The 15625-nt window shown below is 44.6% G+C and overlaps 1 protein-coding gene across 8 annotated transcripts in view; it reads left to right on the top strand.

The window, feature by feature from the left end:
* The window catches only part of bnc2 (basonuclin zinc finger protein 2), a 179000-nt gene that overhangs the window by 116075 nt on the left and 47300 nt on the right, over positions 1-15625 (top strand). The window contains exon 1 of one of the 8 annotated variants that reach the window (XM_080880695.1): positions 10436-10517. The exons of 6 other annotated variants lie outside the window; for them this stretch is intronic. In XM_080880695.1, the coding sequence (XP_080736821.1) occupies positions 10506-10517 (12 nt within the window). In that variant the 5' untranslated portion in view covers positions 10436-10505. Of the gene's footprint in view, positions 1-10435; positions 10518-12652; positions 12743-15625 lie in introns of those variants that run through there. One more of the 8 variants, XM_080880697.1, reaches the window with a different exon arrangement.

The raw sequence follows: 15625 nt of genomic DNA, 5'->3' as shown, positions 1-15625 counted from the left end.
GACAGTGAAAAAGCATAAGGAGGCACGTTGGGCTTTAGTGCCACATTAAAAAATGTCGCCCATGGCTCCGCTTTGTATGTGTATGTATCCTCTGCTGCTCTGTAATCAGCATGTCTCTCATGTCTCTCATTTACAGACTCGTCTGTGGTCCTCTGCCTGATCTTAGTATAGATCAGTCTTTTCAGACACGGTTTTATATTCACAGATATAAAATAAACGTTTTGCATGCCATAAAAACCAGAAAGTCTGAGATACATTAAGCTGGAGGCCACGAAGAAATAAAGTATACAAGGGAAAGGTGGAGTAAAGAGATACACAGAGTCTTGGTGAAATCTGAAGGGGTCAGAGGAGGTGTGGAAAGGGCTCCCTGGTGGGGGCCTGAGGGGGGGGGTAGGGCAGCTGGGGATGTGTCAGGTGCCTGAGCTGCGCTCTGTGCTGGGCAGTGTTGTTGTTACACCGAGGGCAGCGCCACAAGTCCGAAAGTATTGATTTCCCGCCTTGTCAAGAGGCAGAGAACTGTCATGTGGAGAGCACTGACCTTGGTACACACACTAAGACAACTATTCCCCTCGGCCCCCCACGGCACAGAGAGGAGAGAGAGAGGAGCAGATGCAAGACACAGCAGCGGCAGGCAACAAACAAGAACGCGCTACCAAATCTCCTGCGGGGGACTGGGGGTGGAGGAGGAGGAAGGAGAAGAGAGAGGAGGTGAGGAAAAAGAAAGAAAAGAAAGACAGAGAGAATAAAAAGAGGAACAGGAAGCAAGAGAGCGAGAGAGAGAGACGGGAGCTAACAGTCAAAGCCAGGGCCAGTTCCCCTGAGTTGTCAGTGGGCAGCCCAGTGTCTGGTTATCACACTGTTTGAAATGACAATGGCTTGACTTGTATTTTCCTCCTGAGACCCAACTCAGATCTATAAATCAGAGAGAGGGAGGGAAGGAAGGAAAGAGGGGAGGGGGCGGTGGGTTGGAGGAACAGAGAAAAGAAAAGGGCCGGTCAGAAAAAGAAACAGGAGAGCCCGGCAGTAAGGAAAAGCCTGACAAAAAAGAAACGTTGGGGAGAAAAGGAGCACGAGATTGACTCCCTCTGTCTGTGCATCACTGGTGTACTTGTAGCCTTTGAGATCTACACAGAAAGACAGAGAGGAAGGAAGGGAAATAAAGTGGCAGCTCAAGTGAAATGTTTTTCATGTGGAATCTCCATCAGGATTTGACAACAAAAAGGGCTCCCTGTCACCTGCAGCTACACGGCAGGGCTCATCCCCAGTCACCGAGGAGCGCAGCGAAGAGAGAGACAGACAAGAGAAAACACAGCCTACAAAGAGCTCTCCCTGGGTTATATCAGGGTGACAGACACTTAAGAGACCCAGCTTTAGTCACACATCTCTCGCCTCAGATCAGGGCGTTTTGCTAACAAGCTCGGCAGCAAGTTTCCCCTCTTGCACACTGAGACTTATGAATAAAGGCCACTTTCTTTATGATGAAGAGTTCCATGCCGAGTCGTGAGGGAATCTTTTCACAACGTCTCTTTTTTGGTGAGTCTGAAAGAAGCGGCGTCCTAATTGAATTAGCTGGCTTATTAGTGTTTGACAGCGTAAGCTCGGCTATAAGTAAGGAAGACTTTGGGATGTGAATTTAAAGAGCGGTGTTGGTTTTGGTTCTAATTTTACACTCTCTTGACACACATTATTCCCCTTAGCTGCAGTTAGGCCCCAATATGGTAACGCTAATAATACCGTATGTGTGCAAGGGGGTTTTAAGTGGCTGTCTCACCTCAATTGCCAGGCCTTTGAAGCATCCAGTCATCCTAGTGGCAACAGCCTTGTCCGACCTCATCAGCGGTGCAGATTCATCATTTATGGATAAAGCAGAAACAGTGGAATGGGTGTGATTAAAAAAAAAGAAAGAAGACTCATTAAAAGTACTGAGGGTGTCATTAGACAAAAACACAGAGGTGGTTTATTGTTACATTTGAAGATAAGAACATGCAGCCTTCTTGATTCTCCTATTCTCAATCCTCTTATTTCAACATGTCTTAAAGGGAAAAAAACAGATTAAGCCCACCTTTGGCCATAACACTGTTTAGCAGCCTTGACGCTGATGTTTTTTGCCTTTGTTAGTCTGCCTTAATTTGGTCAAATCTAATTGCTAATTACACTTGCTTTCATTATCGCCGTGTGTTAAATCCAAGGGCTTTAACAGTATTATCTCTACCCACCGAAAGACAGAAAGAAATCTTTGATCAAGATTAACAAGATATACTCTCCTTCAGTTTGTGCAAAGATAACACACGCGCAAACCGCGCACACACGTACACATCACAGCCGCTCGAAGGCGTGCGCGTGCTGCGCAAACTTAATGAATCTGTTTCATCTGTCTTCTTCACTTTCTCTCTCCGTGCTGTCGATATTCACCTCCCCATGCCCTAAAAACACAATTTCTAAAGAGTGCAACTTGATGCTTTTGGAGAAGTGTATTAAATAATAGCACACACAGTAAATCATCTATCAACACTAACCTGTCAAAAGTAGCATATTTTTGATATTTTACCAGAAATGAGGGTCAAAAACGACTATGATGTAGTTTGTTTTTAGTCTTGTTTCATGGTTGCTTGTGACTTTGTGGCCTTTGCCACTTTACCCTGGGTGCTATGATCATTTGAAAACCAAACATAAACAGTAGAATTTATTGGCCCTTCCCCCCAAAATAGTGGGAATAAACACAAGCGCCTACAATTAGCCCTTGTTCTCAGAGGATGTATAATGGCGCTCGCTACTCAAAATGAATACGTGCCACTTGAGGTAACGACAGATGGAGCTAAAAGGAGCTACTTTACCCGCTTAGTCTGCTCTCTTTGGGGATATCATGCTGTTTGTATCTGCAGTGAATGAGGACATGCCAGTGAGGCCCGTGGGCCCTTCAGCCTCCTTGGGTGCCAGGGGCTCAGTGCCAGGCAAATGCCCCAGCTGACACATGATAAAGTCGGGGACAGGTGACCAAAGGGAAGTGGGCTGTTCTCTGCGAGCTTCCCAGCGATGGCATGCCAGACAGAGCATTTAACGTCTCACAAATCCAGCAGAAAAAAACCAAAAACGACAGTTCAACACTGTCACTGATGTCAACAGGTTTGATGAAATAAGAGAGCATTAAGGTTAGACTTTTCGATGATATAATGGCAACACTTTTTGACCTTTTCACTGTGCCTAAATCACTTCAGCATCAAATTTGGCATGCTGTGTTTGGAGGCTATGCCAACACTCTTGACAGTAAAATTTTGCAAGTCACACTGAAAAAACAAAACGTTGGATGGAGAAATCCAAAATATCTGGTTTACATAATGTACCAGATAAAAATAAACCAAACCAGAAGATGCATGAGAGATCCTAGTACGTCTGCAGTCCGGTACGTCCACTTAGATTTCAGTGAAATCTCTATTATATGTTCATCGTCATTGTCATGCTTCTGAGTGGGAGTGCATTTAAGCAACAGGAAGCCCAGTGTTGGGGTGGTGGCCTAAGCGAACTGTAATCTCAGTGCACAATATGATGACATTTTATTTCACTTCACTTCCACACTTGCCTTTCTCCATTTGTTTTTCTGTTTTCTTTTCCCCCCTCATCTTGTATTTATGTCACGTCTTCCTCGGTGCCCATGATATACTGCAAATGCCTGGTTAAGTGCTGTTCTGACATCAGCTGAGTGTAGTCGCAGCATTTGGCCTGGGGACAAATGCTGGAAAGGCCCTATAAATATGGATGCCGCCCTCCCCCTCGGCTCCCTGATGAGTCTGCATGTGTCTGAGCGTGTGTGTGTGTCTGTGTAGCACGCCGCTTGCGCTGTCACACCATGTCCCCACTGTTTGTTTACTCACACTGACAGAGATACACTCGCTGCCTGATGGTGCTCACCAGCTACGCCTGCTAACCAAGTGCCAAAGAGCTTGCTAATGCCTGAGCTCCTCCTGTAAATAATGTATCTGCCCATGCCAGGGAGTTAGCTAGTGCAACAGCACCAGCTGTCTGAGCTATTCAATAGTCTGACAAATCTGTTAATCTGAATGTCGCTCTCAGTTTGCACGCATATGTGTATCTTAGAGTGTGTGACTGTCACCTGCCGTTACATTTCAAAGCATCACACCCAGAAAGCTCAGCGTTCCTTGAAAATGATGCCAGGGAAGTCAGGCGTCTTCCTGGGCGGCCACCTCTGCCCTGGGGTCTGCAGAGGCCCCGTGAGTGCCCCGTGGCTGCAGTGATGCCAGCATGTGCAGAGCTGCAGGGAGGTTCCCCGTGGGGAGGAAGCAGCCCATTAGTACAGTCCTTGCCCCACCGTTTTACTCCACTTCAGTACACATCACACAGGGCCGCCCTCTACTAACTATCTAACACATGCTAATTAGCCTAGCGACAGAGCCAGTTTCTCTTTGCTTTGGGAGCATATGTGCAACTCCAGAACAAAGCTGACTCTGGAGGACCCAGCCAGGGACTGCCGCTTCATTAAATGTTCTTTTATGCACTTGCAATAATGTGGAATGTGGCCCTGCTTTAGAGCAGCCTGAAAAATATGACTGATAGGATCAGAGGAATTCCTTTTAAAATCCAGTTTCACGAGTGAAAAGGAGGTCAGAGTTCAGTCTAATCAGTAAAATTGCAGTTGAAGACTAACTGCCTCAAACAAGCATCTCACACACAAAGTCCTTTTTGTTGCTGCTGTTTTTCTGCCCTTAACTCTTCGTGCAGCGTGCTATGGATCCTCCAGCCAACTCACCTTTCCTGCAGCGTCTTCATTTTCTGGAAACAAGAACAACCGCAGCCTTAATGAAACTTAATGATGATAGTCATAACACAACAATAATCCAGTGGTCTGGAAAACTAATCAATGCGTCTTCTCTCCTTCCCCTAATGACCTGTGAAAACAAAGCAATAAAAGGCTGTGTGTGTGTTTATTTTGGCCAAAGCAACAGGCTGATAAGAGCTGGTTGATTAGTGCCGAGCAAAGCCAAGGCGGTCACAGAGATTGTGGCACACGTGAACTCAATGTCACTACCTGAGGTGAAGGTATTTGTGTACGTGTGTGTGTGTGTCCAAAACTTTCCTGCCTTTTCTAAATACCTTTTTCTTTACAGTGTGGGTGTATTGACACCTAAATGTATTATTTTTATTACAATAGGTTTGTGATCTCACAGTAAAACTGATGGTAATTTCCTGCTCAGTGTCCACACACTGTGATTATCTTACTCCAACTCCGAATAGGGGTGCCAATTTGTCATCTGCTTGATTCCCTCCAGTCTCGAGCTCTTTACAACGACTCATTGTGGTGGGCTGTGCACAGTTTTGGGACAGAGTGATGAAAAATCACAGTTCCTTAGATTCATCCTTTCCCTTTTCTGGAGAAATACAACCCCACTTTCTTTTTTTTTCTTTTTTTTTTAACAACCTTGTGATTTCCGTTTTCTTCTCTATGATGAAAGGTTTTGGTTTAAGTGACTGCTTTTAATTGGATAAGTACAGATGGGGGAAAGGAAAAATAATATTTTGCTTCTATAGTGTAACGGGAATTTGGAAAAGCAAAAAGAAACAAAAAAACAATCCGTGTTTCTGGAAACTAGAGCTTCTTAACACACACCCATGCTTCTTTTTTTGTGGTAACATACATAGTTTATAATCTGTATTTTTCTTTCTCTTATAAAGAAAACGCCTCTTTTACATGATTTAAAAGCAGAAGTCATGATATGTGCACGTGGAACAAAAACACTAGGAGGAAACGACCACCTTAACGGCATTCTCCAGAGTCCAAACCAAATACATGTCATGCATACTGTATTAGGAGACACATCATTTCTGAAACTCCCCGAATTAAAATGATTTAACAAGCCCCCGTAATACATGTATTTCTTATTCCCTGGTCAGATTACATGAATACCTAAACACACAACACCCTTCATATTACAACATGGGAGATCACTGTCAGGTGGATTACATGGAATGATGAGGTGATGTGTCTTTTTTTTCCTGCTTGCTGGAGAGCCTGGTGTCCTGATTAAAAATTTCAGCTCCACTGCCTTTCTAATTAATTAGCGAGGCCACTCAGAGGAGCGCCGTGGACCAATTAGTCTCTAGCAAGCCGATGATGCCTATCGCTACGGCATCACCGTACAGCTGTCGCTCTCTGCTCCGAGGACGGTTGGGGATGGACCCTTAGGTGCTCGCACAGGTTCAAACACCAGCATGGATCCTCAGCAAATCAGCTGCACGAATACACACGGCATGGTAATAATGAGAGAAATGGAGATAAAATGTGCACGTGCAGACAGACTTAATGAAATAGAGGAAAATATTTTAGGACAAATGAAATCGATGCTAGGGATTTCTTTTAAAATGATGTATTGAGTGTAGAAAAAGGATTGAACTGGTTTGTTTAAAAAAACCTGTCAAAAATATCATGCTTGACTATATTTGATTAATTGAAAAATCACAATATTTACTGGTTAGTGTATCTAAAATGTGTTTTACTCCTGATCATTTTTATTTTAGTTAAAACAAATGAAATATTTGAAAGGAAGATTATTAGATATTACTAATAGTTGTTGATAATCCTGACTGATTTTAAATGTGACATGACAATGGTACTTAAAATATGTTGTAAGACATTGCAAGGAAACAAAGATGTGGCAGATTCACAAGCAAACCTTGTGCCAAATCCTCCCGTGTCTACTGATTTTTCTATTCCGACTGAGAGTATTAACAAGATGAGTTGGGACAAAAGCCGGCTAGAGATTTTACCCGAGGCAGATCTAGCAAGATGGGACTGTTTCTGAGGGCTGACACCGAATTCATCCCTGCAAAGCTGACCACAGGGCTGGGCGGGCGGGGCGGAGTCTGCGTTTCTTTGGAGGGGTGGCGGAGTTTGCTGACTTTGTGAGAACGGACTAGTTATAAGAGCGAGGAAGCTCATTTCCACTTCAAGGGGTCGTCTGAAACATGGCATCAGCAGGCCTCTCTGTTAGCTTTCGCACGTGCGCTTGTGTGAACTAATGCACGTGCGTGTATACCCACACACACACACACACACACACACACACACACACACACACACACACACACACACACACACACACACACACACACACACACACACACGCCATCTGATCATCTCACATTCACCGATGCTCTTAATGTCTCCCCATCGCCTTCTTTCCTAAAGTCTAATGTTTATTCGTACTTGAGGAAAATGCGCTGATACCGTTCTTCTTCAAGACTGAAAAACAGCCGAAAGCTAAAAAAAAAAAAGAAGTAGAAGAAGTCTTAACTTCAAAGCCCCCTGCAGTGTGTGGCGCGCACACACTAATGAACACATCACACACACAAACACATAATGTCCTGCAAATAATTCACTTTCTCCGGCTCTTACATGTTTTATTACAAAGTAGACCACAGATTGGCATGTTTGAAAATAAAAATAATGCACGTGAGTGTGTTTCCATAGCACAAACACACATGCACACACGCACACTAACACAAGTCATTTTGCAAGCACAAACAGTCAATACCGTAGTGGCTGATTAGTATGAGAAGAGGGGATGAATATTGGAGAAGGACTCTCAAGAGCCACCCATGAAACATGGAGAGGATGTCAAAGCATTTTGTTCCTATCTCGTTCATTAGGCCTAACTCAGGCAGACGAACTCGAGTCTCGAGTTTTTTGAAGTTCGCTCACAATCACGCAAATACATAACGGCGAGACAAAAAAGGCACACGCTGAATACAACGCCGCTGGAAACAGTTGTAGTTATTAGATCACCGTGTCTGACATTTTGTCGACATAAGTAATTAATTTAGCCTTTCTATTGGGAAAGTCCAAAGAGCCCAATTAACATGGCTAATATTGCTGCATCGTGTAAAAACATCTTTTTTTTTTAATACAGAGGGAATATTTAAATGACTTGCCTTCATTATTCAAATGTATAAGCAGAGTCATCACTGGGGAAAGAGACAAGATGGGATTCACACTCGCAGGAGCAAAGAAATGATAACCAATCTTTTATTTCTGCACAGCATTCAAATAAAGAAAAAACAGCATATGTGCTTTTCCGGTAACTTTTTCTCGCCTTGTTTTCGTGTTTGTCATCTAAAGTGAGACGGCGTCAGCTTTAGTTTCCACAAGAATAAAAACAAAATAGATACAGAGTAGATGTTGCTGTGATAAATGTTCATTTTCAGATTTAAAAGAAAAAAGATTGTTTTTTTACAGTGTGTCTCCGTAAGCCTACAAGCAGTTCGGTGTTAAATAATAAAGAGAGTGGAGGCGATAGCTAAAGAGGATTTTTGTCTTTTACACTTGGTCCAGTACACATGTTCAGACACGAAGCCAGGCCAAAGCTCTCTCAGTAGCCAAATCCAAAAGGCTCTGTAAGCAACACGCTCCAGAAATAGGATCAGATAAATAATATTCTTAATTTAGAGAAAATGCAAAGAGTCAACAAGCAGGAGTGAGGGGCGTTTTACAATTTACTTGAATATGTTTTTTACAAAATTGCTTTTGTGGATACTTTGTTTTTCGGTTTTCACGCTTGTCCGGGTGTTTGTTTTCTAGCGAACTCGGAGGGCCCCACTGCTGCAAGGCCTGGGCTCTTGGCTCGACTCTCCCACTCGTATAGCTATAACAAAGTCAATATTACAAAGAGGTAACACATGTCAAGGTTTGCTTCAGCCCTGCCCTTGTGATGTGATCCTGGATAGGGGCACATGGACACGCACACACACACTGTGTAAAAGAATGCATGCCTTCAGTGGTTCAGACTGTCTACCTCAATGAGGTAAAATATATTCCGATCTATTTTTTTTCATCTCTTTGCAAATTTGTTCTCTGGTTGAAGCTGGTATTTTGGCTCTTCTCACAAGTGAAATTGTTCATGTGTGCGGCAGTGTGTGTGTGTGTGTGTGTGTGAACTTCTCCTGTTACACGGTATCATGTGTGAGTGTAAAGTACTTGTTGTGCGCTCACATAAATTTTGAGAGTGTGTGTGCGCGTGTGTGTGAGGGTCAGTTTGTTTTGTTTTTCCCTTACTTCAGCACATCTGAGAGAGCTTTTCTGGAACTCCTGAGCCCTGTCCAAACAAAGATGGCCGAACGTGAGGGATGGAGGGGAGGTGGATTGGGGCGTGTGTGTGTGTGCGTGTGTGTGTGTCTATGCGCGTGTGTGTTTGTGATTTTTCAAGTAAGCTGGGACCAGAAGGGCCTTGCGAAAAACCAAAGGAGGGAGAGAAAACCGAGCCCCTGAGAAAGGCAGCTGGAAACACGGAGACTTGTGCCCCCCCCACCACAAAGACACGCACACTTCTCCTCCTCTTCCTCATCCTCCTCTTCCTCATCCTCCTCTCCCCCAGCTTCTCACTCTCTCTCTCTCCCTGGTCCAGCTGCACTCAGATGTGTCTGCACGGTCCCCCCCCACCGGCCCACCAAATTCCCCCCCATCACCCCTGCTCTCCCAAGCTCAATGCCACTGCCAAGGGGAGAGAGAATGAGGGAGGGAGAGAGCGAGAGTGTCGCAGCTGGTAATACTTACTGGCCATTTTACCGCAGTAAAGGCATGAGATTCATTACGCCAGGGCCCGCGTGTTTTGCGCTGAGTACCGGCCGTGTTATTGTTAGGATGTGGTAAAATTATAAATATGGAGGGGCGAGGGGGATTTGGGGAAAGGGGGTGCAGGAGAGGAAAGCGAACGTAAGGTGGCAGCGGCAGAGAGGGGAGGCTTAGAGGAGAAACCCGCTGCTCATTAACTCCTCTGCCACAGTCTTGTTTCTCATGATTGGGTGGCAATAAAAAAGTCTGTCACAATTTGTCAAAGTTAATGACTCAATGGCACACCAGCACTCAAGGGCTGGAAGACACGCTAACATATGTCGAATTAGTCAATAGCTTTATAATTGCAGAAATACGGATTCCGGCTTTCGCCAAATGAAGCGGACTTTGAGGGTCCTGAGAGGGAATGCGCAATTTGGTCAGGTCGATTGTAGGATGGCAATCACTGTGGCTTGGCTTCGCTGTTCTCGTGCAATTATTAGTCTCTTCCTCTCTCTTTCTTTCTTTCTTGTTTCCTCCCTCCCTTTTCCACCTGTTTGAGCTCTCCGTCTTCTTTGTGACCTGTGACTCTGCATCGGCGTCTAGCCTCCACTTCAGCCCCTCTATCTGTGAACTTTGTAAGACTGATAACACCCAGATGGACTTTCCTTTGGTCTGCCGTCTCCTTCCCTCTTTCGCTGTCCTGTTGCAAAGACACTCCTTGGTTCTCTTCCTCGTCGTGCGGCTTTGGGAGTGACACTGCTGTCACTGCACTGATGTAACTATTGGTTAAATGCTCTCTCCCTCCCCTCACTGTCTGTATCTGTCTTGTGTCCCGTTTCTCTGTGTCATTTGACACTGCAAGTACTCATGGACGTTTCAGCTTTTTCTTGGAGGGTTGTTTCTAAAAAGGGAGCTACAAAACTGAATCAGGAGCAGTCTTCTGGCTATGCTGGCTGAGGTAAAAAAAGAAAAGAAAAGAAAGAAAAAGCACAAATCTGTAAATAGCATGAAGTGATTTTTCCTTTTTATTAGGTGGCGGCGTTCTAGATTTAGCGCCTCGCGAATAATCAGAATAATGCCGTTATCATTGTTCAGCATAGCTTATACATAGTTTGTATTTCCACAGCTGTTGAGTGTGCAGGCCCAGGTGTTTACAAGTAAACCACTGCTGCTGACACACTGTTTGAACAAAACTATGAGGAAAGAAACAAATATTATTGCCCAGTCGTGTGTCTTGAAAACCAGCCAATGGTGTCTACAGTAGTGTTCAGTTCGGTTGACAAAAACATATACATAATTTGCAGATTGCTTACACACAATTAGTACATGATTTTTTGCATTAAAAATGGTCAAAGAAAATAAAGAGCTATTGGCAAGATGGAACCTAGGAGCTCTTCCAAGATTTTGCTGGCTGGGAGCGAGTTTGAGTAGGGGAATTCACTGCACGGGTGCGTGTGTTAGTGTGTGAGTGTACACAGGGTTGCATGAGAGGGAATGTGGGAGAATGTGTGGGCGCTTGTATGTGTGTAGTTTGAGAGGTAGGACTGGAGGTAGCGAGTCCCACCCTCTACACTAGTGTGATGACTAAATGTCAATTTGGCGATAGTCTCTCCTGCGCTGGCCTCCTGTCGTCACGCTGCGGTCAGGCCCGCATCGTGTGTGTCCCGTCGCCCACACCAACCAGTGATGACCATGGAGATGTCCCCTCACGGAGAGGGGTCAGCAATATGTCTGGGATGTGACTAATACTTTCTGTTTGTGTTTGGGGGAGATTGATAGAAGAAACAAAGAGCAACCATTGTTGGTCATTTCTTCCTCTGTTGCTCCATTTTTACAAACTTAACCTTCTCCGCCACTCTTCCTGTTTTTTCACCCTCCTTTTCCTTTTACACCTTGCCGTTTTCTCTCCTTTTTTTATTCCCCCAACAACACACACGCACACACAAATGTGCGTCTGGTCGCACTGTGTGGCCACATCACTCGCTCAAGTCTCCAGACAGGAATGCAGTGTTGCATTGCAGGCCTTCGCTGTGATAGTTGCATTCGACGAGGGGCAATCAGTGGGCCAGCCAGTGCAGGTGTCAAGTCTGACAGGGAGTTGTCCTTATCAGCCGTTCGTCCCTCCCTGTGATAGGCTGAAGGTCGCAGCGACGGTGGAATATATTGACAACAATGGCGTCTTTATTTGCTTCCCTTTCCTGTGCTCACAATGGCTAGTGATAGGGGAAGTGTGTTGCTTGAAAAGCAGAAAGACTAATAAGTGTCGACTGGCTTTTGGTTTTTTATTTTATTGCCAAAAAAGTAGCAGTTCAGATAATATTATTCCTGCTTGTTTGAAAAGGAATAATTACTGAAGTGCAACTGATACTGGCTATTTTCAATTAATACTAATAGAAGTTATAAACATCCAGTAAACATCTTATCAAACTAAAGCTGACATTTTTAATAAAATCCTGTCATTTGCTACTAAAATGTAACACATCTACAAGGTTGGATGTTTTGTGGTTGAATAATAGCAATGCTATTCAAAGTGAAAATAAGCATCATAACTACATGTTTTCAATTTTTATACTGTATATGCTGGAATTCTGTACATTTATAGAGATATGTCTGCAATAATATAAAGGTAATATCTCTGCTGACATGTCTTTGGGTCGTATTAAAGAAACAGCTGCTGTTTGCAGCTTTATCCTCTTTGGCTTTTGACCTGAATATTAGCATTGATACAGTATTTCAGATATTCACATGAGGTGAAAAAAGAAAGTCTCAAACAGCTGTCTCTTTTGGGAATTTTAGCATCTTTTGCAAAACATTTTCTAAGCCTACCTACCTCCCCTCATTAGCTTTCCCTTCCTTCTCCACCTTTCCTACAAACTACCTTACCTGACAACCCCTCTTCCCCCCAAACCACCCCCTGCTCCCTTGCTATCTCACTTTTTTTTTCTTTCCCCACTTCCCATTCCTTCTCTCGCTCCATCCCTGCTTCCCCTTGCACTTCTTCTTTGAACCTGGCCTTGTGTCTGTGGACCCAAAGGTCTGTCACTGGGCAGGTGGTTTGATCTCTGGCAGGGGAATTGCTTTGAGGAGAGCTGAGAGGGGCCAGCGGCCTGGACTAGGGGGCCTCTGCATGGACCTGCTGTCTACACAAAAGATGGGAGAAACCGCTGTTCCCTTGATGCTTAGGTATTTGAACTGATAGCGTAGTTCTGTGTTAACCATGTGGTGCATTTCTCCATCTTTATAGGTTGCACTGTCTGAGAGCATGGCATATCAGAGCGAGATCACAGGCTTGTGTTTCTGATCCGGTATTTCTATATTATGCTCCCTCTTCCTCTGTGTTTCACAATATCAAAGCCAGCTGGGTCCTTTATCCGTCCACTTTATAAACAAGTGCGACTGTCCAGAAGTACACGCTCGGCTATTTATCATGCAAGTAAGTCAGACCGAAGGTTTCATCATCGATCTGATTCGAAACATTTCAGAGTGGACGTTCACTAGTCTTTACTCGATGTTTATTTTTCCTTGCTCACTTCAGTTCTAACTTCATTTTCAGACTTGGCCCTTTTGAACTTCAGATTAAGAAGTTTACAGTGTGTCACAAAAGACGCCTTTGAAAAAGGCCTAAATCCAAACATCATATTAGCCTTTTGTATTTATTTGATCAGGCTAGGGATACACCAACTGATTGACAATAAAAAATATGTCAGGTCATTAGCTGAAAGTGCGTGCAAACAACAGACATGGCTGCCTCTATTTGTTTGACTGAAAGAGGGGGGTGGAAAGGAAAAAAAGAGCGGGGTCCCAGATCTCCACATGAATACACGAAAACACATGCTTCTCTTCTCCTTCTGTAATCCACCGGGGACTCACGCCCCATTTGGTTCCTATTAGCATAGTTCTGGTCCCTCTGCCCCGTGTCAAAGCCCAGACGCACAGCTGCACAAAGGACAGGGACCTCTGGCTCTGTGACTGCCAGGCGGTGGGCTCAAAACGAGAGCTGACACGGAGGACGAGCCTCACACTGTGGGAATTTCTGTGGAAAACAGTCTCTATTCTGTGGACTGCAGTTTAGAGCAAGTGTTTGAAAACTAAAGCTAGTGCACAAGTGATTAATCGTTGTTTATTTTGTACCACTTTGTAAAGCAAGAAAGCTCTGTTTCGAGCCAAATCCAATGTATGAAATCAAACAAGCAAAGATTAGCCCTGGCATGAGGCATTTGCTCCCCTGTATTTTGTGGCATGCTGTGTCTGACTACAAAGACTTTCTTTATTCGCCGTGTTTTATTTGTCACCTGTTTCCAATATGGACATTGTGAAGTCCTGATCTATCTGACGGATCCAGGGCCCGTTTTATGACACGCAAAGCTGCCGTGCCTCTTTTCCTACACATGTTGGCTGCACATTTCTGGCAGGAAATTGACAGCATTTCAGCAGCTAACTCATGGATGAGATAATATCTTGTGGGTGGAAGAGAGGACAAGATGCTCCCAGTGTTTTACAGTGACCCTAAGCAGAGACAAATTTAAATCTCAAGCTGCTGCTGCAAAGACTTACACACATGCACACATGATGTGCAAGTACGCACGGGGTTTTCATTTAAATCTCGGCTTTGCTTAACTCACTAAACAAGAAATGTGGTCTGTGTCTGTGTGTTGAACATGATAAAGGTTTTAGTTAAAGTAGAAGGAACAATACCCGCCCAGCATCCAGCAGCTGTCTGTGTTGGCTTCGTCGTACGAAGTCTAGAGAGGATATAGAGAGGCAGAAACGGGCTAGGCAGCTGGTGCTTTTGTGGTGCTGGTGTTACAATGTCAACCTTCAAATATGACAGTTAGGAATACAGTTATAACGGATATTAGTTTAGGATCGCCGTCAGTTCTTTAGTTTCACAGCACCAAATGAGTACCTTGGTTGACCTTTACATATGCTGCTGCTTGGTTTAGAGTTGGACTGATTATCTAAACTAAAGTCCAAGATGAAGCCATCTTGTTCAGCAGCTCCCCTTTCCTGCAGTTCTTCAGTCCATCTGTCCCACTAACAGCCTTTTAATTGAGAGTCCTCCCCAGTCTGATGCTGGCCATTGCTAACTGTCAGTGTTTATACAATTGGGCTGGGACAGGGACTGTGAGCCAAGCAAAACATCCATGAAACATCAAGCCTCGAGCTAAACAAAACCCAGCAGTGAGAGACGCACACACTTGAGCCAGATAGGGGCTGGAAATGATGCGTTCTGATTGCATCTAGGTTAAGTTGTTGACCACAGTGGTAACGCGACAGCTGGGAGAGAGTTGACTGTTGTTTCGGGTCTAATTGCTGAAGCCTTGTCGGGATTTTCCTCGGCTTGCTGTTTAGCTGTTAAGTTTTCTTGTGATTTATGAAGCCCAACGCACACTCCTCTGTCCTTTTGCTCACAATCGTCGTCTTTAGTTGCGAGCCAAAGAGGAAACCCTGGCGAGACACTAGCACAGTGACTAATGTTGTGTATCTGGCCGGGCCTCAGATAACACAGCCTCCTCCCCCGGCCTGCTGTGACAAATATGTGCGAGTGTAGCGGTGGGATCTGGGCCCAAGCTCGTCCCTGACCCAGCACAGGCCAGACACAGGTTAAACCACGGTCAAATACAATCCAGAGCCACAGAAGCGGAGTTGCAAGTACGTGAGCATCTTAGAGAAGTCTGATGATTTTGTCTTTCTCATTTCCTCTGACAAGCCACACGCACGGGCCAACTCACATCTTGATCTTGTTTTTGATGGCCATCCTTGACACATCCGTCTGCTGCCTCTCACTCTGTAGTCTTTTATCTCATTGTGCGCAATCAGCTTTGATGCAGTCACATGACAAACATTTCTTCTGTTTCACTCCTCTTACATGTTCCAAACTAAATGCGTAACAATGCACAAATTAATACAGAGAAATAACAGGCACTGTGCGTCCCCTCCCTTCCTTTTTCTCCCGTCAGTGCCTCCTCAGTCGAGAGGGGCTTGCTGCTTTAATGCTTCTTAATGCTGTTGTCTGCTTAATGGGCCAGATATGAGAGGTGCTGCTAGCCAGCGTAATAAGTCAGT

The sequence above is a fragment of the Rhamphochromis sp. 'chilingali' genome, assembly GCF_963969265.1.
Source record: "Rhamphochromis sp. 'chilingali' genome assembly, chromosome: 4".
Classification (NCBI taxonomy): domain Eukaryota; kingdom Metazoa; phylum Chordata; class Actinopteri; order Cichliformes; family Cichlidae; genus Rhamphochromis; species Rhamphochromis sp. 'chilingali'.
Note: the sequence above shows the minus strand (reverse complement) of the source record. Positions and strands in the feature narration are given on the sequence as shown.